At 56.5% G+C, this 23,257-nt stretch overlaps 1 protein-coding gene across 6 annotated transcripts in view; it reads right to left on the bottom strand.

Moving 5' to 3' along the window:
- RBM19 (RNA binding motif protein 19) overlaps positions 1 to 2,803 on the bottom strand; it is a 79,506-nt gene extending 76,703 nt beyond the window's left edge. For all 6 annotated transcript variants that reach the window (XM_082324834.1, XM_082324836.1, XM_082324835.1 and 3 more), the window contains exons 1-4: positions 2,680 to 2,803; positions 1,016 to 1,198; positions 313 to 444; positions 43 to 81 (exon numbers count right to left, since the gene is read on the bottom strand). In XM_082324834.1, the coding sequence (XP_082180960.1) occupies positions 43 to 81; positions 313 to 444; positions 1,016 to 1,198; positions 2,680 to 2,715 (390 nt within the window). In that variant the 5' untranslated portion in view covers positions 2,716 to 2,803. The remainder of the gene's footprint in view (positions 1 to 42; positions 82 to 312; positions 445 to 1,015; positions 1,199 to 2,679) is intronic.
- Between the last annotated feature and the right edge of the window lie 20,454 nt (positions 2,804 to 23,257).

Raw genomic sequence — 23,257 nt, 5'->3', positions numbered from 1 at the left:
AGTTAGCAAGAACGTAGGGATTGCAATTCAACCTCAACTCACCTCCTTTAAGTTTTCCGTTGGATCTTTCTTCTTTTTATCCTAGGAAAAGAAACCATTTTTAGAAAGGCTTATTAGAAGCACAGCCAAGATCATTTCTCAGGTAACCTAACAGTACAGGCAACACAGATCCTAAGGCAGAAAATACCAGAACGAGGACTCCAACATCCGCTGTCCCAGCTACTCCGTCCCCTTCTCCACGCACCAGGCTACCCTTCTCTCTGCCAAGTCACCGACGTACAGCAGAGCCTCAAGGAAACAAGCAACACTCACTTTCTTTGCACCTGCAGGAGCTGCACTTGTCACAGGTTTCTCGGTCTGTTTTTCTGAGGCAGGGGCCTTCTGAGAGTGCTTACTCCACGCTTTGGGTTTTGAAGGGTCACCAAAAGACTTGCATAACTCAACCTGAAAAGAATCAGATCGTTAATTAAACATATGGTCAACAGTCTGGTTCTGTAACTGCTGGATAAGCCTCACTCAGAAACCCTTATTGTAACCCTGACGGGATGAGGGGGGTGTGTGTGCAGGAGAAGAATAGGGAACTTCATACAGACGTGCATTTTAAAAGCACGGGGCTACAGGTTCACTCAACATGGGGAACAGTTTGTTGTGCTCATTTAATCACAGCCAAATAAGTTGTCCTGTTCATCATGAATCATCCTCTGTCCAGAAGAGCAAGATGAATGACTTGAAATGAAAAATGACCTCAAGTTCAAAAGTTCAGATTATGACAGCTCAAAACCTGACACTGTTGTTCCAACCGGCACTGAAATTGCTGTTAGTGCACGCACACAGCCCACCTGAATCGAGTCCCTGCTTGAGACTCCAGCAATGAGGCCTGGCATCAGGCTTTGCTGTTTTGCTGCAGAGGACTTAATCTCTAGGCTTTCTTGGCCCCTGGCTGTTCACCTCTAAGGCTATCAAAAGACAAACTTTCTTAAGAATCAAAAGAACATATTTTTAAAAATCAACTCACTGTGACTCTGGAGGTGTCTATGAAACTTCTGTTGAAATGGTTCAGTGCCGTTTGAGCTTCATCTTCAGACTTGTAGCCAATGAAGCCAAATTTCCGGAACTTGCCATCTTTGGTGAACTTCAGGCAACAATCGGTCAGCGTGCCAAAGGCAGCGAACAGCTTCCGAAAGCGATCTTCCTTCATCTGGGAAACGAGGAAGGACAACGGGAAGGCAAATCAGCAGTGCAATGAGAAGCTTTGCATCCAAAGCAAAACATTTGCTATCAGAGCAGTTCCAAAGTGCAATAGGAACCACGCTGTATTCTGGTAACACTGATAAAACAAAACAAAACATCATCAGCTGCTAAACTGCTTCATCTCCTCTACGAATCCACTACACGTACAGATCTCTGCCTGCAATACCACCACGGCTAAAGGGTGCACCCAGCTCTTGGGGAACCCAGGGCCCCACACTTGCCACAATCAAGCCCCAGTTCAACCACAGGCATGGTGGGACCCCGCAGGGGACCTGGATGGTGGCAGAGCAGCAGAGTGCGCACCTGTGCCCAGCTCCTGGAGAACGAGGGGAGGAGAGCGGCCACAACAAGCTCTGCTCCCCTGGGGCACCCCCCCAGCCCATGCCCCACACTCTGCCTTCTCCCCCCCAGGGCATCTCCCTGACCTCTCCTGGGGCACCCCCTGCCCAAGGTCCCCCACCATCCTACCCCAAAGGGTGCCTCCCCACTCTCCCACAAGCACACCCGTGCAGCACATCTCCACAACCCCCTTAGAGACCCTTTCCCCAAGGGTGCTGGTTGACAGCAAGCTGAATATGAGCCAGCAGTGTGCCCAGGTGGCCAAGGCGGCGAACAGCATCCTGGCTTGTGTCAGGAATAGCGTGGCCAGCAGGACCAGGGAAGTGATTGTCCCCCTGGACTCGGCACTGGTGAGGCCACACCTTGAATCCTGTGCTCAGCACTGGGCCCCTCACCCCAAGGCGGCCATGGAGGGGCTGGAGCGTGGCCAGAGCAGGGCAGCGAGGCTGGGGCAGGGGCTGGAGCACAAGGCTGGGGAGGAGCGGCTGGGGGAGCTGGGGGGGCTCAGCCTGGAGAAGAGGAGGCTGAGGGGAGCCCTCATCGCTCTCTGCAACTGCCTGAAAGGAGGCTGGAGCCAGGTGGGGATCGGTCTCTTCTCCCCAGTAACAAGCAACAGGACAAGAGCAAATGGCCCTAAGTTGTGCCGGGAGAGGTTTAGATTGGGTATTAGGAAAAATTTCTTCACCGAAAGGGCAGTCAGGCCCTGGCCCAGGCTGCCCAGGGAAGGGGTTGAGTCCCCATCCCTGGAGGTATTTAAAAGACGGGTAGACGCGGTGCTTAGGGACATGGTTTAGTGGTGGGCTTGGCAGTGCTGGGTTAACGGTTGGACTTGATGATCTTAAAGGTCTTTTCCAACCTAAACGATTCTGTAATTCTCTGTCCCCCTACTCCCCCCGCCCCGAACCGAGGACCCTCTCTCCCTAACAATCTCCCCGCTCACCCCCGTCCCCACCAAACCGAGGACCCCTCCCCTCCCAGGGCCTCTCCCCGCCCAGGAGCCCCTTCCCCCCGGCGTGCCCCCTCAGACCCATCGCTAGGCCCGGAAGGCCCCTCCACCCCGCAGAGGCCGCAACCGTGCGGCGGACTCACCCCGTTCGGGAGGTTCTTCACGATAAGCCGCGACATGGCGGCGACAGAAACCGGGCAGCGACAGAAACCAGCCGCCACAGCGCCAGGCCCCGCCGCGCTCAGCGCCGCACACGCCGACCCGCGGGCGCCGCCATCTTCTCGGCGAGTCACGTGGGCGCGGGGCGGCAGCGCGCAGGCGCCGGACCCGGGCCCTGGCAACGGCCTTCCTAGCAACGGCCCTAGCAACGGGTCCTTAGCAACGGGGGCGGGGCTGGCGGGAGCGGAGGACCCCGGGGGGACGACAGGGAGCATCAATGGGGCATCAGTGGGGCAGCGAGGGGCTGGGCAGGGAACGGGGGGGATGCGGAGGGCACAGGGGGCCAGGCCGGGTGCGGAGCGGGCCACCAGCGCCTCCCCGGGGGTCACCCCGTGTCCCCCGGCAGCCCCTGGCCGGCCGCTGTTAGACCCCCCTGGGTGATGCCGTCCCCATCAGAGGGGACCCCGCTGCCCACCCCCGGCTTTCTCCGGGGCCTGCGGCAGCCCCCTCCCGCCCCGGCCCGGCCGCGCTGCTCCGCGGGGCCGGAGGAGGGAGCTCCGCGCCCGCCGCTGCCGGCTCCCGGCGGCTGAGCGGCCCCGGGCCGGGCACGGCGGCGCCCACGGGAGGGAAAATCCCGCGGGGGCTGTCGAGGAGTTGGGTTTACCACGGAGGGAAGCCGCAGCGTGCCCCGCCGCCCGGCTCTCCCACCTACAACCCACGCAGAAGGAGCAAGGAGGGAAGGGGAACCAGAGTAAGGAAAAGCGACTTCTCTCCGAGGACCAGCTGAATAACCATGCCGCCTGCGGATGCTGTGGTTCCAGAAGCTCCCGCGGGCAAACGAGGCCAAAAAGCACGAAAGAAAAATCCCTTGAGGGTTATTAAACACTGAGGGTCCTCTCCTGCCCTGAACATCTGCTGCTGGAGGGAGAGGGTGTCTTGGGGCAGCAGGACCATTCTCCTTCAAACACCCCCTCTTGCTCCCAGCCCTGCAGCCCAGCTTACGCCAGGGGCAGTGGTCTGGGCCTGAAATCCGGCTTTACACCTTTATTCCCAGAGGAAGACGCTCAGGACAGCTCTCAGCTTCAGCACAGCCCTCACTAGTTTTTCAACCCCGGTTTGGCACCGCACCTGATTCACCCCAGGGACGGACGCCCAAGCCACCCTGGCACAGAGGTCTTCCACCCCACAAACAGCGTGGGCAGGGGCACCATCTCCCAGTGCCCCTCCGAGGTGGATCCCACCGGCCGGGCCGAGCCCGAAGGCTCAAAGCAGGGAGCACATGGCAGCAAGCTGTTTCAGGGAGTCAGTCCTCAAGCCAACCGCACCGCTGCTACATCCCAGTGTCCTGGTGGGACTGGGCTGCAGGCTTATTAACTGGAGAGCCCAGGTTGAACCCATGCTCCCTCCCCAGGTGTGCAGCAAGGGAAACACTTGCATTTTCCAGGGAAGGAGAGCTGGGGCGACAGCCAGGCTCAGAGCACAGGAGGCAGGAGAGGGTGGGATGCTGCCGGGACTGCTATTTGGTGCCCTGCTCAAAGGGAAAATGCACAGCACAAACCCCTCTCACCCCACAGCCCCGACTGGGGGTACCCAGGAGGGGATGCTCGGGCTCCCATTCGCCTGGCCCTTCAAAGGGGTCTCCATGAGGCGTCACAGTACCAGGGACCCAGCTCCCTCCCCCCCTGCCCTCTGCTCCTGCCGTGTCCTTGGCTGGGCTGTCAGGCCCGTCACTTGGGATGAAGGCTGGCACTGACAGGGCCACACTCGCACCATCACTAACACTTCCAGACCTTGCCCTTGTCACTCCTGTCCTCTCCAAGACACTTTGCCCCCCTCTCTCCCTCCCCATCTCCTCCTCACCTGCTGCTCGCAGCTGGCAGCAGTGCCCGGCTCCTGCCCGCACTGCCCAGGCAGCGCTGTCCTTGCCTGTTCCTGCCTCCTAACCGGGTGCTGCTGGGACAGCGGGGACAGAGATGTTCCACAGCCATTCTGCTCTCAGTGGCTCATCACCTCCAGCCACAACTTCACCTGGGGCTGCGGTTTCCCTCCTACCAGCCTCTCCTGCAACTGGGGTTGATTTTCTCCAGGTGAGAGCTTGGCCCCAGCACTCGGCTGCTGAGGCTGTGTCCTCTGAGGCTGCCTGGGACCAGAAAGAGCCAGTTCTCCACTGATGCTTGGGAGTGAGGTGCTTAACTGAGCCAGGCTCTGGGCCAGATAACCAAGCTGACTCTTGATCCCAGCAAAGAAGCCTCAGTGTCCATGCAGGGACGTGGGTTTTGCAAATTCCATGGAGCTGCTCAGCTTTGCTAATCTCGCTTTGTCGAAAACAACACATTTTAGCCCTCCCCAGATGCTCAGATTCGATACAGAAGCACAAGCTTTACAAATACTGACCACAGATTTGATTTCCTTTGTGGTTTCTGCTCCCCAGGGTGGGTCAAGTTTTTAAGTTTACAAACGCGAGAGTGGGAACAACACCCTTTTTTCTGGAAAACCAGAGATTTTGGGGGCATCAGAGAGAGAAGAGAGTTGCTCCTTCAGTGGGTGGTTCTGCTGTGCCATGGAAGGCCCTCCCCAAGGCAGGCTCGCTTCTGAGCAGAGATCCCAGCCCTGAGCAGACAAGAGGGAAACTGAGGCCCTGTCTTGAGGAGGCTCAAAGGAGGTTTTGGAAAGCAGCTCCTAGTGCTTGAATATCTGTCCTGAAGATCATCTTTAACCCTTCTGTTGCTGGTAGAAAGCATGGGTAGGGGATAGACGGGGTATTGTACAGCCAGCTTGGATGGGTGCAGGTAAAACAGCCCATGTTCCAGAGCAGAGACTGGGGAAAAGACTGAACAAATTGGGTTTTGTTTTTTTTTTCCCCATGGAAACTATTGTCTTTGACAATGCCAGTGTGAGATACTCCTGTCCCCATGCCACAGACTGTCCCCATGCCACAGACTGTCCCCACCGCAGTGCCGGACCTGCTCCCCCTGAGGGGTCCCCAGCAGCGGACGGGATGGACGCAGGCAGCCGCGCTGGGAGCTGGGTGGGGAAATGAAAGAAAAAGCAACTCCGCCCGAGTTTTCTTTCTTAAACTGGCTTATAGGAATGAGAGGCAGGGGGTAACTGGGAGGTGACGTGCCTGGCAGAGGTGACACATCAACCCACAGCCAGGGTGCTGTCCAGAGAGCACCAGGTTTGTCCTCCTGTCCCCGCAGTTAGCTCCGTGCTGGGGTGTCCGATGGGCCGGTGGCAGGGTCCAGGCGATGACCGTCCCTTCACCCGCCCTCCTCCAAATCCCCCTCCCATGCTCAGCAGAGAGGGGGACCCAACGCTCTGTCAACCCCGCTGCCGAGAGGAGGGGGAAGACGTGGTCCCTCCGCAAGCTCCATCCAGTCGACCTGTCACAACGCGTTAGGTGGCCGGCTCGTCGGCCGGCCGGACAGGGGGTTGCACAGCGCCAAAGAGCAGGGGTCACCTTGTTGTAAAATGGTATTACGGGCTGCCTGCGGTCAAGCAGCTGAACTTTGGAAAGCAGGGTTAGGGCAAGGGACCGCGGTGTCGGGGGAATCTCTCAGTGGGGAGAGGCAGGTGTGGGCGGAGGGGCAAAGGGTCCCCGACATTGTGCTCCGGGAGGTGAATGCACCAGGGGTAAAGTGTTGTTGAGAAGGAGAGAAAGAAAGAAGCTGCTGCAGATCCTGTCTATCCCGAGGTATGATAAGAGAGAGGTCAGATGCAAAGTCTACTGCAGTCTTTGGAGAGATGCTTCTCTTGGTCTATATCCCCTGCAGTGTCCAAAGGGGCACTGAAGGTTTCTCCTCAATTTCCCCAGGTGCCACAGCACAGCCTGTCACTCCTGCCATCCCGGGCAGGCAGAGCTGTGACCCCGAGCCGGGATGACCGCTGTGGTGACAAGCCAGCCCACCCTCCACTGCCCCGGGCTGGAGGCAGGCGCTGCCAGCCCTGCCCGAGAAGGACGAGCGCAGCCCCAAGGAGCCCTTCATGCCTGTCTGATCGGGAGCGCCTCGGCCACCGCCGGGCACTGGCGAAGGTGAACAAGGAAGGTAAGATCCATTTGAGCCAGGGTCACCCTTGCTGGGACAGCATCCCCCGGGCAGCCTTGCCAGGCAGCCATTCTCGTGCTTGCGGGATGCTGCCGAGCAGGTTTGAGGGTTGTAGGGGGGTTCTGAGCATACCCACATCTTTCCAGCAGGTTTGGGGGTTGTAGGGGGGTTCTGAGCATACGCCCATCTTTCCAGCAGGTTTGGGGGTTGTAGGGGGGCTCTGAGAGTACCCACACCCCTCCACCGCACTAGAGGTGCTTAGTTTCCTTGACACTCAGACCTTGAGTCCCTCCCTTTTCTTTTAGATGTGGATAATGAGCAAAATTCAGCCTCGGGGGATTACTGCAGAGGGCTGTAACCTGGCTGAGGACCTTCTTCAGCTGATTAAATTAACCTACAGATACCAGCAAGGACAGGGACGAACGTGACCCAGCAACACTCACCGCCTGGTTTTGGTGTGCTGACACCCCACCAAGGCACTCTGCTCACGCAGGTAACGTTATATTAACAGCACCATTGGAAATGCTGCCCAAACCTCCTCGGTTTTGCTGCTGGAGATGTTAGTTTTTGGGAGCAGAGATGGCCGGACCCTCCTCGCATGAGCAAATTGTCCTGCCTGGTCCTGGAGAAAGGAAATAAAAGGCTGCCTTTAATGATATAGCTGGGCTTGGAAATGCAGTGCCCGAGGCACCTGCCCTCCCTGTGAGCCGCACAACAAGATGGGGCCAAGGGAGGAGCAGGAGGACAACCTGCCCTTCTGAAGGGCTTCATCCCTGGGCAGCTGGGACTTTGCCCAGCCTGGGCTGCCGGACCCTCTGCTCGAGGGAGAGGATGCTTCCGTCCTTGCCTGGGGGATGCGATTGCTGCAGTGTCACTGTGGGCAGCAGAATTTGGCTTTCAATCAGATAAACCCTCACCTGAACCTGCCGCCTCAGCTAAGGAAATGGCCTGCCAGCGCGTCCCGTGGTCCTGCTCTCTGCCCTCTTGGTGTCTGCAGTTTTGGGGTGGAGATTGTGTCTTTTCAAAGCCTTAAAGCTAGACTGTAATGCCGAGTAACAAGCAGATGGGTGTGAGGATGAGGAAGGGCAGGAGAGATTTTCCCCATCACGTCTCCGAGCACAAATGAGCTGCTGACACCAGCTAGGCTTGCCGTGGAGAAGGATTCAGAAAAGCCTTGGAAAGCCAGATAGTCCAAGTCCTTTGCGTGACAGGAGCCGGGGAGCAGAGGTAAATCATGGGCACGAACAATAAATCATCTGCCAAAACACAAATTAACGGGACCACATCTGCCCTGGAGAGGAGCCACCACCAGAGCAGGTCTCAGACCTCCTTCTCCCTTTGTAGCAGCTGATGCTGGTGGCTGGCAGAGCCAGAGGAGATGGTCCATGAGGTCAAACCCCTCATGGCATCGCTCTACCCATGGGCTGGTGAGGAACATCCCCACTAGCCCACGTCTCCAGCAACACCTCTCCCTAGCAGAGCCGTCCATGGTCCTCCAGAGGGGACCACATGGACCTTGGCATCGAGCACACACAAACTGCTGAGATTGGAGTGGGCTTAAAAGAAAGGTTCATCCAGTCTCCCTCCTGACCCCACCTAAAGCCATGGGAGATGTTGGCTGTGCTCTGCCGCAGCTGCATCTGGTCCAGGCAATTGCTGTCACCCATCGACACCGTTTCCTCCAGATGACAGATAAGGTCCAACTCCTCCCCAGCGTGCCCCGAGCCAGCCTTCAGCTTCCCTCTTTAGACCCACACCAGACTCCCCGCCAGCCTTCCTGATGGCTGCCTATGGGACCCTCTGCGAGGAGACCAGGGAGAGGGATTTTGCCTGCTGCCGCCCCTTGCCCGGTCTCTCTTCCATCCATCACGCCTTCCACCTCCTTCAGTTTCCTTTGTATTTCTGTATTTTTGGGTGTGTGTGTGTGTAAATGGACTCAGGGGAGGGTCCAGGCAACAGCTGCCTTTGATCAGTGCAAGATGTGGGAGATGGAGCACTTCAGGAATGCCGACTCCTGATCAAAGGTGGGAACACAGTGACAGCCGGGACTTGGCAAAAACCCATCCCTGCTAATCCCTGCCAGGGAGCTGGGGGGTCGGATCAGCGACCCACGCAGGCAAGCCGGCCCTCGGCCCATCGAAGGGAGCAATCCGTGCCCTGATGCAGGGTGAGAGGCAGGAGGGTCGCTCCTGTCTGCCTCACAGGGCTCTGTCCCGAGCAAGGCGTTACCCTCTCCACAATAGGCACGCAACGGGATTTCCACCTCTTTTTTTGCCCTCCGTGGCTTCATCCCTGCTCCCGCCTGCTGAGCAACCCTGCCTGCCCCTGCCAGTGTCTCTGCCAGCCCGGCATGCACCAAACCCCGCAGCTCCTGCACCTCCTCCTTGGAGGGGATGCCGAAGAGAAAGCGAGTCAGTGATGCTCTAACACTTTTATCGCCTCCATAAAGATGACGCGAGGGTTGAAAGGTCGCTTGTTATAAAAACAGCTGGGAGGAAAAGGGAAAACAAATTAGCCCCCTCCTGAGAGACACCCGGCGTTTGGGGACAGCAAGGACACGGCTCACAGCCTCCCCTCCATCCCAGGCACATGGGAGGCAGCGCGTGGGACAGCCTGATTTGTGGGCTTGGCCTCAACGCCGAGCCTGTCCAATGTCACCTTCCCCCACGGACGCTCTTATCTCCGGGTGGGCTTTCTCCCGATAACCCTGGTGGGAAGCCGGGAAGCCCATCTGCGCAGAGCAGGTGGACTCGGGCAAGGCGTCGGGTGAGGGCAAGCTCAGCCCCCCCGAGCCGCAGCCAGCCCCGCTCCACCACGATGCTCAGCTCTTCCGATGGGAGCCAGGGTTGATGTTTTCACCCCGGCAGAGGCTCTTCCCAACCTCAGTGAACACCCTCACGCTCTGCCAGCAGAAATAATCCCACCCCACGTGCCCAATGCTTCCAGCACCCCCTCATCCTCACCCCCACACACACCTTCCTCCACCCCATCGCTATTTAGGTGTTGCTTGGCTCGGCCGGGGCTCCTCTGTCATGTTAAAAAGGGAAGCTTTTAAAAAGGGCCGATAAGGGTTATTCCCGCGGGGTCACCCCGTCTCCCCAGGCAGGGTCACAGGTCGCTTCCTCGCCGCGCGTTGCCTGATAATGAGTCAATCAAGGCCGGGGTTATGGAGACAGGATTTATCAGCAAACCCTGGGAAAATAAAGACATGAAAATGTCTGCTCATTCGCCAGGCTGGGGGATCTGGCAGGGATGAGCCTTTTTTGCATGGATGGAGGGCTTCAGGCTTAAAAGCTGACGGGGCCAGCACAGAGGAAGCAGGGGGGATTCAGGAGGGAAAGGGTAGTGGGAACAGACCGGCAGCTCAAGGGTTATGCTCCCAGCTTACTCCCAGAGCGGTGTTGCATGTGCCGTGATGCTGCTGACGGTCTCTGCAGCAAGCCATGGGCACAGGGAGGGACTGCCAGGGCAAGCAGGGACATCCGAGGTGTCCCACTCCAGACGAGGATGGGCAGCAGACAGGGAGAGGGGAGCCCAGCCCCAGTTCTGCACCGATGGGACCGGGGGGTGCTGTGCCCCCTGCAATACCCTGTGCCGGACCCCGCTTTACTCTCCCTGCTGGTGCCAGCACGACGCAGGGCTGGGGGTGCTGGGTGTCCCCGGGGAGCGAGTGAAGCTGAAGACCCCTGGGAAAGGTTTGCAAGAAAAATGAGATCCCAGTAAGGGGAAGTAAGGCAGGAGGGATGGCCTGATCAGCACTGCCACGTCCCCACGGACATAGTCACATCATACAAGTCCCAGCTCCAAGGATTTACCTGCCAAAATCTCCCACAGGCCACACTTTTTTCCCACTTGGTAACAAACCAAAGACCCGCAGCCTCCATCTACAGCCAGGCCTGCACAGTCCTGCATCTCAGCACTCGGAAGCTGAGCATGAGAACTGAAGAGCAGAAAGGGAAACTGAGGCACAGGGAGGGGAAAGCCTAGTGACACAGCCAGGGATGCAACCTCAGCCTCCCCTTGCCACGCCCAGCCTATTTTTGCTCCAGCACTAGGAGCAACCCAAGGACTATGCCAAGATGCTCACTTTTGTGGGGGTTATGGAAGCTGCCGGAGGCTTCCCGAGCTGCAGAAACAGCCCTCAGCACAGGGATGCAGCTGCCTTATCCCATCCTGAACAGGCAAACCGGAGCCAGCATCTGGGCACGGATGGAGGGAGGATTTCGGAGAGCAGAGAGGCAGCAGCAAGGGGCAGGCGGCTATGGGAAGGGAGGGGAAAGCATCGGGCACCGCTCAAGCCGCTCCGAGGCAGCGCAGGGTGACAGGCCACTGCTGACGCCTCCGGAGAGCTGGACACAGCAAACACATCGACAGGCAGCAGGGGAAGGGGAAGACGCGACGAGGGACGGCTGTGGCACGAGGCCGCGGGGCAGCCTGGACCAAGGACTCGCTCCCTACCCAGGCTGAATCCCTCCTCGGCCTCTCCTCCACCATATGCATCTTGCAAACACTTTTCCCTATCAGAGAGGCTTAGCAGGGCGAATATTGAAAGCACCTGCCTCCCTTGGCCAGGAATCAAAGGCCCCAGCGCCGGGATCCTGCCGCTCGCGCAGCACAATTATCCCCGACCAAATGCCGTGTGCAAGAATGTAGGGCACCCTCCCTCCTCGCCGACCCTCCATCGGAGCACAATGCAATTAAAATAAGCAATGCCAGATGGTTTATTAGCGACTACAGAGCTGGGAGCCGACACTTGTTTTCTTGTTCCAGCACGAAGGCATCAGAAGCGGGTCTATCACAGACGTGTTTCCCCCGCCAGCAACACCCCTCCTGCAACAGGGCAGGAGAGGTTGGATTTATTTGGGAATGCGGCACTCTGATACTGCAGTAATGAGTTCAGCAAGTGGAGAGATGGGATTAGATTAGAATCATAGAATCGTCAAGGTTGGAAAAGACCCTTAAGATCATTGAGTCCAACCGTTAACCTATCACTGCCAAGTCCAGCTATACCATGTCCTCGAGCACCACATCTACCCGTTCTTTAAATACCTCCAGGGATGGAGATTCAACCCCTTCCCTGGGCAGCCTGTGCCAATGCTTGACCACCCTTTCAGTGAAGAAGTTTTTTCCTCATATCCAACCTAAACCTCCCCCGGCGCAGCTTGAGGCCGTTTCCTCTTGTCCCATCCCTTGTTACTGGGGAGAAGAGACTGACCCCCACCTCGCTACAGCCCCCTTTCAGGTAGTTGTAGAGAGCAATAAGGTCTCCCCTCAGCCTCCTCTTCTCCTGGCTGAACAACCCCAGCTCCCCCAGCCGCTCCTCCCCAGCTTTGTTCTCTAGACCCTTCACCAACTTCATTGCCCTCCTCTGGCCACGCTCCAGCACCTCCATGTCCTTCTTGGAGTGAGGGGCCCAACACTGAACACAGCACTCGAGGGGCGGCCTCACCAATGCCCAGTACAGGGGCACCATCACCTCCCTGGTCCTGCTGGCCACACTATCCCTGATACAGGCCAGGGTGCCATTGGCCTTCTTGGCCACCTGGGCACACTGCTGGCTCATGTTCAGCCGGCTGTCGACCAACACCCCCAGGTCCTTATCTGCCAGGCAGCTCTCCAGCCACTCCTCCCCATGCCTGTAGCGTTGCCTGGGGTTGTTGTGACCCAAGTGCAGGACCCAGCCCTGAGCCTGGTTGAACCTCATACAGTTGGCCCCGGCCCAAGGACCCAGCCTGGCCAGGTCCCTCTGCAGGGCCTTCCTATCCTCCAGCAGATCAACACTCCTGCCCAACTTGGTGTCTTCTGCAAACTGACTGAGGGGGCACTCGATCCCCTCATCCAGATCATCGATGAAGATGTTGAACAGGTTAACTTGCGGCATCGAGGAGGCAGAGAAGGGAGAAGTGGAAATCATCGCCTGGGTTTAATAGTCATTTGTTTGCAGCGTTAAAGGCCGAACAAGGCGCTGTGCTGCACTCGCCCTCCTCACCGAGCAGAGCGTCAGAGCTTGATGCAAAGACCACGAGCGATGTCAGCTCCGTTGCATCCCAGGGTTGTTTCTTCCTCCCACCCCATCCAAAGCGCAAGTCCCTTCCCAAGGGAGTCAGCCTCGCTGTAGCGGCTTGGGCGACACGCACCGAACCACGGGCTTCTCAACGGGCTCGTGGCAGAGTCAAAGGTCCTCGCAAAACCCAAAGTGCTTTCAGTGCCCTCACGCTTTTTCCTATGCAAATTCTGTGATTTCAGCGGTGGGTGGGCTGGGCCCAGCCAGCGTGGTCAGGCACCACGGTGCCTCTCACTTAGCAGCGGTTTGGTGGCAGCAAATAGGACTTCAGCAGCAGGTGCCCCAGGGAAGGAGGAACCTTTGTTAGTGCAACACAGCCCGGCCTGAAAACATGCAAATCTGAAGCATTAAATAAAAGAGAAACATGGGAATCCTATGAGAAGATTCTCACACTGAATATAAAACGATGTAGGGGGCATTGCATGCTCAAGGCCATTAGCCTGTCTCCCCACACCAGCTCCTCCGCTGCAGCATCAGACCTGCTGGGCTTTGCAGGGATGCAAAATCTCCCATTTTGGCCAGAGATTTCAATCCTGTTTACACCTCTTGTACCACCCCAAACACATGTCAACCTTTCCTTACAAACAGAAAAGTTAGTCCCAAGCCTTTGATGCTGAGAAAGCCAGAAAACCTGGCTTTCATGTCATCTACAGGCTGATGATGAATGAGTTCAGCTCCTTAGAGTGGTTCAGCAGGCCCCCAGATCTGGAAGCAGATTTGAATTCTCTGCCATTTATTGCCTGTTGCTACCACATCACTGGGGACAGTGCCCCCAGCACTGGGAGGTGACCTTCAACTTGACCAGGATGCTGTGGTCCCACACAGGGTCATGATGAGCAGCCCCACCAAGCTGGAGAGCACAGCAGGACACAGCCCTGCCCGCAGAGGACCCACAATCTTCAGCTCATCTCCTGCCAACGCACAGCTGAGGCCGTTACTACTCTCAGGAGAGCGTGCTGCATGTCCCACGTACGGCAATGTGCAGGAGCAGCCGTCCAACGCTTTCATCTGCGATGTCCCGTCCTCCGCTTCACCGAGCACATCTGCAGGGATGTTTTGGTTGGAAGGAGCAGTTTCATCCTGCTTGGGAGGTGTTACTACCCTCTGGGCAGAGCAAAACACCACATCGCTCCCTCCTTTCCCTGCAGCTTGGTCTTCAGCATCACCACTATCACAGAGCGCCCATCCAAGCTGCTGCAGCCTCAGGGCTGCCCTCTGCAGCGCTTACGCCCTCCCCAGCGTTTGCAGTCCCGTAAGCCACTGCACGAACCTCTCACCAGACACCTCCAGCAGTTTATATACCATGCCAACCTTCCCAGCCGCTGGGAGGGAAAATTTTAGTGCCCTTTTAAGTCGGGTGAAGCGTTCCAGCAGAAAACCAGCGAGGGGACGGGATCAAGCTGTTCTGATGTGGGAGAGCACTGCAGCCGCCCTCCTCCTCCAGCACATGGGCTTGCCTAGCTCCCTCGAAGCCCCGCTCCATCCCTGCGTGCTGACGAGAGGTACTGAGCTTCACACCAAGCATGGCAGCCAGGGGGGCTGCAGAGGAGAAGGCAGGCTCCCCGAACCCCATGCCACCCTGGGCAGAATGGAGGTATCTATTTGGTGGGGGTTTGGTACAAGGGGTTTGATCCGAGCTGGAAAGGATGCTCCACACAGATGTATCGGCCCACGGGTCCCAGCGTGCAGGGGGAGGCAGCAGGCTCCCGTGCTCCCCAACCTCCTACCTAGAGGGGTTTAGGGGTCCCCCAAAGCAAATCCACAGCCTGGCTGCGGGACAACACAGTTCATTCCATGCCCTTGTGCTTGTTTCCTAAGCAAATTCTATATTTTCAGCAGTGGGCATGCTCTGCCTGACCAGCGTGGTCAGGGACCACATTGCATTGCACTTAGCACCAGTTTGGCAGGAGCAAACGGGGCTTCTTCAACACCAGGTGCCCCGGGGAGGAGGAGCATTTTCGTAGTGCAACAGAGCCTGGCCTGAAGAGACGCAGAGATGCTAAATCTCACTTTTTGCAGGGTGATGCTGCAACTGCAACTTTGTCTCCTGCAAAGACATCTCGTGCAGTTTATTTTTCTGCTGGCAAGGCTGGATGTTAGAAGTCGCCGGGCAAGGGGCTCTCCAAGTGAAGAACTACAAAGAGGGCTGACACCTCTAATGAATTACAGTAATACCAGCTCGGGGTGAACTCTAAAGTGCCTGTTTACACAATCACTGACCTCCCTTCACCCGCTCTCTGGTGCGAGTCCCCCCCCACCTTGATGGATCACAGCTGAATGGAGGCAGAGCCCGGTGTTTATCATCTCCCAGCTTCGGGAAGGGAAGGAATAACTATTTCCTGGCACACTGGCCACCACCGGTGATAAAATGCCCACCCAACACTTGCTCCGGGAAATACCCTCTGCATCTTCTTCTTTTGTAAATCCCTTTTTATTCGGGAGGGCCCCATGCACAGGAGGTGGCTTTTGCAGCATCAGGTGCTGAGATCCACAGGCAAGCCCCTCGCACAGGGTAGGGATGGGTGCTGGGTCCAGGGATGGGTGCCAGGGTGGGGAGCAAGGCCAGCCCCTGCGCTTGCCTTGCCCTGGGCAGTGAGGCCACAGTGCCCTGCAGGGATGCCACAGGATGGCCTGCTCTTGGCCAGGAGACACCCTTTGGGGTGTTATTCTGATTTTTTTTTTTCAACTTTGGCACAGGATTTCCCTGTGTCCTGGTGCTTGAAAGCAGTGCCAGCTCCTGGGTCTCGGAGCTCAGGGATCGCTGGCACAGCCGCTCCCTCTGACTGGCTCAGCACAAAGCTGGAGGGAACGGCTCCTTCCAGAAGCCCCAAGCTCAGGGAAGCTGGTGTTTAGATCAAATGAGGGGAAAAAAATAAAAAAAAAGAAGCCATCAGAGCAGCAAGTTTCTCCTTCCACCACCTGTAATGCTTCCAGCCAGAGCTCCCCCATGGCCAGCAGAGACCTGGCCCCAGCACCGCGCTCTGTCCGAATCAAATCCTACTCTATAAAGAGGAGCTGGGGGTTTGTCCCCAGCAGAGGGGATGTCAAATGTCCTCATGCCTCTGCCTGGGTTTGTGCACAGCAGACGCCAGTCCTCCCTGCTGATCTCCTCTCTGGTGCAGGCAGAGCCTGGTGCAGCACCACAAGGGTTTCCAGCCTCCGGGTGTTCCCACCCTGTCCCACCTTCATCCCCAAGGCCAGACGGCCCTGCGCCTGGGCATGGACCAGCACACGCATGGGAAAGGGACCAGGGGGACAGAGGAGCCCCTCGGTCTCCCTCCTGTCCCGTGCCACCCCTGCCACGGCCGGGTCCTGGGGTTGGGGAGCAGCTGCAGCATCATCCTGCAAAAGCCAGAGACCCAGGCAATGAGAGGTCCCACCAGCAGAGACATGGCCAACACCATGATGCCACCGCTGCCCTGTTGGGCCATGCCATGCCCTGCCACGTCCTGGCTCCGACAGCACCGAGGAGAAAAACTCGGTTAGAGGATGGGCTGGGGGAAGGCTCAAATACAAGCCACCAACAGGGAGGAAGGACAGCAAGATCTTCTGTGCCACCGTCACCCGGCTGCTCTCACGCATGCCTGCGCTCACCGTGCCATGACTTCTTTTAGCCCTGGCAGCAGGGGACGGTCGTTAATACAGCCGAGCTTTCCTTCCTCGGGTACTCAGAGGATGAAAACTTCAGTGCTGGTCCCTGGGGAAGGCAATCCTTCATTTCCCTGCTCGCCCTCCAACCTCTTCGTTTTGTTCCAGAGTTATTTTTGGAAGTAAAAGCTTTTTTCTTCACCCTTCCCCTGGCCCCCATCTTTCTGCCCGCCAAAGTGGCATTTTAAGCCTTCTGCCCACCCAACCAGAAAAATGGTGGCTGAGGCAAGGTAGAGTTAAACCTTTCCATCCAGGAGGCCTTCTCGACTCATTAACCCTCCATCAACTCAGCCACCCAAAGAGGGGCTCTCAAAAGTCTCTATGGGAAGTACCTGCCCCCCACATGGGTCCATGGGGGAGAGGAGAGCCACGACCCCCAAAATAGGGGCTCACCCCATGTCTTCTTCCCTACAGCACTACAAAATCTGCTTGATTGACGGCAGCATTGTGGTACCTACAGCCCCCCCATCATAGACAAAATCCCGCTGCACCCCGAGTCCTACTTGCACTCAGAGCTGTGCAAACCAAGAAAGCCTTACCCCAAAAAGCCATGGGGACTCAAACCAAGGACCTTGCACCATCAAAAGTACACACGCAGAGTGGGAGATGGACCCTGCTTCGTGCTGCTAATGTCAGGGAAAGGATGTCTGAACCAAAGAGCAGCTCCCCAGTGACCGACAGGTACCAAAACCCCCAGAGTCACTTTATTCCTTGCTTGCTGCTGGAGCTGCTCTGCAGCGCGGGGTGCCTGAGGCATGGACACGCCAGGGACACGCTGGGCATTGCTGGCTGCAGAGGTCGAGGCTGCTCCCACAGCAGCTTGGAGGAGGCAGGTCCCTGTCACCCATGGGGACTGGGTTGGTGGCAGGAGGGTGCTGGGAGCCAGGGGACAAACGATGCTCAAGGGGAATGAGAAAATTCTCGAGCTGCTCAGGAGTAGCACAGTCCCAACCACCACCCTTGCCCAGGGATTAACCCTTTCCTCCATAGGATAAGCAGCAAGAGCAAGGCCCTGAAGAACCAGACACTTTTAAACCCTCCCCATCTCCCAGGAAAGTAGGGTGCTTGTCCCTCCTCCGCATGCCAGAGCACAAGGCCAGGCACTGGCTGCAGTTTGGGGTGTGATGACTTTTCAGAGCTCTGCCCCGATGTTATATGTTATGTCTCAACAACTGGAACAGAAACAGATTCCCAAAAGACACAAAGTCCATAGAAACCAGCAACAAGGGACCAGTCCAGACACCCAGCTCAGCACCCTCCTCCTCGCACCAGCCAGCATTGAGCACTCAGGCAAGGAAGCAACACATGCATGGAGTTACTCCTGCCTCGACTTGGGAGGGCCCTAGAGCACTGACCACCAGCAGCTATCTCCAAACCATGGTGTTTAACACTCCCTGAGAGACAGCCCTCTTCTTTCTGAGGGTTCCCAGCCCCTTTTGAATCCGCTGATGTTTCTGGGTTCCACGGCATCTCACAGCAGCGAGTTCACATTTGCTTACAGACAGGGTTTTAGTCCACTTGGGTAGGACAAGGTCTTGCTGCAGAGCATCGGGATGGACTAAACCGAGCACTCCATCAAGGCATGGGAAAGCCTGGCCGCATCTGTGCGTATTAGGATGGCTGAAATTTTCACTCGCTGGCACAGATGCTGATTGGCAAAAGGTTAAAAAAAAAAAAGGGGGGGGTTTCGCCTCCTGCAGGTTCGCTATCAGCTTCATCCTCGCACCCTGGCCGTGCGTGGGGCGCTTGGGAGAGGAGCCAGCAGCGAAGGGCGAGGGCAAGGCTGCAGCCCGAGGGGCCGGAGGGGCTCTCCCCACCCCCGGCTCCGGGATTTGAGCCGGAACGGCCGAGCAGCCTCTGCTGTTGCGGCCGCATCACTGCACAGCCCCGGCCAGGAGCCGTCGCCACAAGGTGTCACCCGCACCCTTCGCCCGAAGCCCCCCGAAAGCCCCCGCAGGGCAGCCTGCCCCCAGGGGACCCCCGGCCCCTCCGGGGTGCTCCGGCCATGCCGCCTCATCCCCTGCACCATCGCCGAGGACCAAACTGCATCTCGGACTCAACATCTTCCCGTTTCCATGGAAACCCCCCAGCTGCAGCATCCTCCCCAGTGACCGGCGCTGGACCACGGGATGCCGCGGATGCTCAGCACAGGACCACAGGGCCAGCCCTCCCAGTCCCAGTCCTGAATCCCTTCCTCGACTGGAATCAGTTGTCCTTAAAGTTTTCATCCACCCAGACACCTGCAACTCAGACCTTTTAAGATCAAAATGAGTGGAATAAATTGCTTTCAAACTAATAATTATGAGCTTTCTGGCTCCAGAGTGCAATAGTAGGTGTCTGTGCAAGAAAATGTTCAGCTGAATTAGCACAGAGGGTTTTTGAATAGCGTTATCCCAATTCAGAACAAAACACCCTGGTTTTGCAAGTAAGTAAACTGGAAATTTCTTTAAAGCATGGACTCAAGATACTGTCCTCCAAAATAATTCATTCAATTTGAACAAACCCTCAAAATTCAAAACTAAAAAAATTAAAAGGATTGCTCCAAACCAGACAAAGGGCAGGACTATCCTACGAATACAAAGAGATGAGCAGTTTTGACTCACAGCAAAATTCAGTTTTCTAAAGCAATATGCCAGACAGCCTGGCACTCCCACAACATTCCCAGATTGTCAGGTCTGGTTTTTTTCCAACTAAATATATTGTTGAAAAGTGCAACCAGTGCCAACCTCAGTGTCAGCACGCAGACCCGCAGCAAGCCTCCAGCATTTTCTAGTGACCCTCTTTCCTCCCCCAGCCCCGGTAGGGAGCAGAAGACCTGCCAACAGGTAAAAGCCTCAAAAGCTCAAAGTGAAATACTGAAAGCACCCAGGGAAGGACAGGCGCGTACAGGTCTTCCCTTGCCGCCTGCAGCCTCGTCGACCAGCACGAAGCTGCTCAGCTCTGCGCAAGCCACAGCAAGTGACAGCAGCTGAAGACCAAGGGCAGCCATCGCCGAGAAAGGACACCAGTGGCATTCAGCAAGGCTAAGTTAGATGTCCAAATTTCTGCTTTGTTTCTTTTTTCCCCTCCCCAGGTTAAGTCCACCATGAGTTTCGCTGCAGCCGGGGGATCTCTGAGCCCTGCACGCAGCAGGCTGGGCACCCCAGGATTTCCACCCCACTGCCTGCGAGGGGAAGGGCTGGAGGCGAAGGAAGAATTTAAGTGCTCTGGGTGGCTTTTTCTCGAGACAACACCAACGGATTCAGGAATGGAATAGAGCAGTGAGTATCTGTGCCCTTCACACACAGCCAGGGGCTGAGCTTGCAGAGGCTTCACCCATCAACAGCTTCTCCTGGCTGCTGTGAAAAACAAGTGCTTAATCCCCTCTTCTCCCCTTCATCCATAGCCAAAACAGATGGGCAGGGGAAAGCATGTGGGGCAGGGATGCTGGATGGTTATTTCCCACCTCAACCACTGAGCCCAGTTTCCCAGCATTAAAATGGGGAGCCCAGCCCCTCCTCGGGTCCCCAACTTTCAGGGTGTCACATTTTCACCCAGAGCTGCTCCTGCAGTCCATCCAGCCCCAGCAGCCCCGTGTCCAGGGATGGCGTGGGCAGCCAGGCTCTGCAGCTTCGGGACTGCATCAAGCAAGGGCAGAGAGAGCGGACAGGGCACCCCTCATCCTTTCTCACAGTGCAAGAAAAGGACCTCGAGGGGCTGATCAGGCGGCAGATTCTAAACAGGTAAGAGATTTTTTTTTTCCCCTTTAAACCTGTAATGCAGCTGGAAAACACCCTGCCACAAGCCATGGAGACCAACTGAGAGCTCACAAAGACTTGAGAAGTTCAAATAAGGGCTGGCTGCCCTCTCCAGCTTGGGACATCCCTCAGCTGACGTCCCCAAGCACATGCCATCAGGGTCTGCAGAGGCATCTCATGCTGCCAGCTGAGGTCCCTGACCAGACAGCATGCACAGCCCCTTTTCTGTGAACATCTCAGGAAGGTGGGTCACCCCCTTCCCCTGAACCCCTCCAAAACATGCCTTCCCCCAGTGCCTCAAGGAGCTGCAGCTTTCCCATAGCAGCCACCGCTCTTCCAAAGTGACACAGGCTTTGCCCTGTGGCCAAAGCCTACCCAGGCAGAACCAGGAGCCCAGGTGGAGACTGTACTGGGACCAAGAGGAACACCCAAGAACGATGGGATTTCAGAGGAGCTTGAGCCAGGGAACGGGACCTGCACGAGCCCCTGCTCTCACCCACGCTGTTCAAGTGAGCATCCAGAAACCTCCCCTGTGCCAGCAGAGATCCTGACGATCGCTGCCGCTAACGCTGCGTTGCTGCCAGAGCTCCTGTGCCACCATGTTCCCACTGCGTGCAAACAATGCAGAGGAGCGCGAGTCCTCGATGCTGGAAAGCAACAGGTCCTTCCTTCTCTTGCAGCCCAAGAGAGACAGTTTATTATCACAATTCATGTTGGCTCTTTTCGAGGCAGTTTCCAGGAAATGCTCCTGTCCCTGCGCGGTAGCGGGAGAAATTGTAACGCAGCTACGTGGAGTGCCCAGAGCCACCGCAGCCACACTGTGCCCCGCAAAAGAGAGGAACACGAAGCTACAACCCACGGTCTCCTGGCAGGTTGGGGACCATTGCCCACAGCACACAGCCACTTCTCCTGGGCTGCAGGCCAATGACCCACAAGATCACACCAACCCTTGGCGAGAGAAACCATCTCAACAAGGATCCAAAAATCCCAAACCCAGGGCTTGAAGCACCACCAGCAATAAAACATGGACCAGCGGCATTTTGGCCAACTGATCCTGTAGCAACAACCAAACCCTCTGGAAAAAAGACCCAGCCTCGGTCTTTTCACACTTGACCTTCTCTGCAGCAATACATTAGCCTCTCTGTACAGGCTCTTTGCTGATTGAGCCATAAGTGGGATGCTGCTGAGTTTATTACAGAAGCAGAGGGGTCGGCTCGGCAAGGTCCCCGGAGGCTCCGTCCCCCACCGCTGTTTAGCTCAAGTTGCGTTGTTTAATGGACTGGTTTACAAAAAGCACGTCTGTTGTAAGCCCCCACAGTGTCTTATAAAAGTCAGCACCAACAATAAGCCGCAAGCTTGGCTGTGTGGCTTCACTGCTCTGCTTCGCAAACAGGTTATTGCTTGTAAAAGTCCCTCGCTGGAAGGAGCAGCGCTCTATGAGGGCGAGTCAATGATGCCTTTTGATATGTTAAATAAAGGGACCCCCACACTTGATTTCTTTCCCAAGGAATATTTGATATGTGTTGCTCTGGGGTGTCCAGAAAGGAAGAAAATTACTGGTCCATTAACAACTGCCCCTTGGCCTGTTTTTCCGGATTTAAAACAATGTACTCAAAATTGGCAGTCAAGTCAGCCTTAAACATTTGTTTTGCCTCAGATTATTTGCAACACCCTGTAAACTCGGTGGCTTTTCACTCCCTCGCTAAGGGGATTTCTCCTATGTATTTTTCCATGTGTCTCCAACATATGGAGCAATAAAAAAAAATCTAGCTCGTAGCTGGTGTCACGAAATATTTTGGGGGTGGGGGGCCTTGGGGAGGAGGTGTGGGACTCAGATCAGTATGACCTGGCGGAGACCTGGGCCTGAAGGAAGCTCATGTTTTTATGAGCCAGGAAATTGCAGGCTCAGCTTGGGCCGTGCCAGTTGTCCATACGTGTCCAAGTTTCACATCATAACTTGGGTCTCGGTGGAGCTGCGGAGGTGGAGAGAGACATACATGGGGACAGATGGCAGCTGCATGGGAGGGTCACCCCCATGGAGAGGTGGGCACCAAGAGATGGCTCAGAGGGATGGCCAGGAGAAGACAAGTTGGTGGTTGGGGAAAACATCTAAGAGCCAGTCAAGGGAGAAAGAGAATTCATCTGATTTCCAGTCCCCACCATAGAGCTGCCAAAAAGCCGATGAGTTGGGAACAAGCTGCCGAGACTCCCCGTTTACTAGAGGCACAAATGAGCCTGGTGCACTTCCCTGTGACATTTAAGAGCAGAGACAACCATCAGCCAGCAAGGTACAAGCTCTCCACGAAGCCGGGCTACCCAGGCCTTCCCTGTTCAACAGGATTTACATTAAGGGTAGGGAGAGAGGGCTGGCAGAGGAGATGGCGTGCAGGGGAAGGGGTGCAGAAGCACACGGTGAGGTGGGACCAAGCGACAGAGAACCACAGACTTATGGAAGAGAAGAAATCCAATGCACCCTAACCTATAGAGCACAGATAGCAGCCGAGGAGATACCCGAGGAGCACTTGGAGCATTTTCCTTTATACATCAGCAGGAGAAGAGTTCAGCTACGTCAGAGTTTCCCAAACACGTTTTCTCCACCTCTGCCTGAAAATTTTACCAGGCTCAGGGATTTAAGGATGCCTCGCTGGCTGCCTTGAGGTCTCAAACGCCCACCTGGGCACTGCACACGAACTGCAGCATCACTGGCAGCAGCGATCCAAACACACCGATGTGCACAAGGCACGTTAGATTGAAGCGCATTGGGTACGGGCAGCAAAGATGGTATTTCCCACAGCACAGCGTTCACCACGTACTCACCGTGCTGCCCCCAGGCACACACTGCTCTCTACGAAATCCTGCTGAGCAAGATGGGAAACTTTGGCGAGACATTCGATCGTTTCACCGAACCACGGAAGACCGTGAAGACCCCGATGAGCACAGCTGGCACCCAGCCTTCCCAGGTGCTCCCTCTGCTCCTGCCCATTATTCCCATTGAATTACAGGGCTGGGATTTAAGTTTTCAGCCCACCGCCATTTCAGCAGCAGGTGGGCATCCGAAAGCACAAGC

This window comes from Platalea leucorodia (assembly GCF_965183815.1).
Source record: "Platalea leucorodia genome assembly, chromosome: 12".
In the NCBI taxonomy this organism is placed as follows: Eukaryota; Metazoa; Chordata; class Aves; order Pelecaniformes; family Threskiornithidae; genus Platalea; species Platalea leucorodia.
Note: the sequence above shows the minus strand (reverse complement) of the source record. Positions and strands in the feature narration are given on the sequence as shown.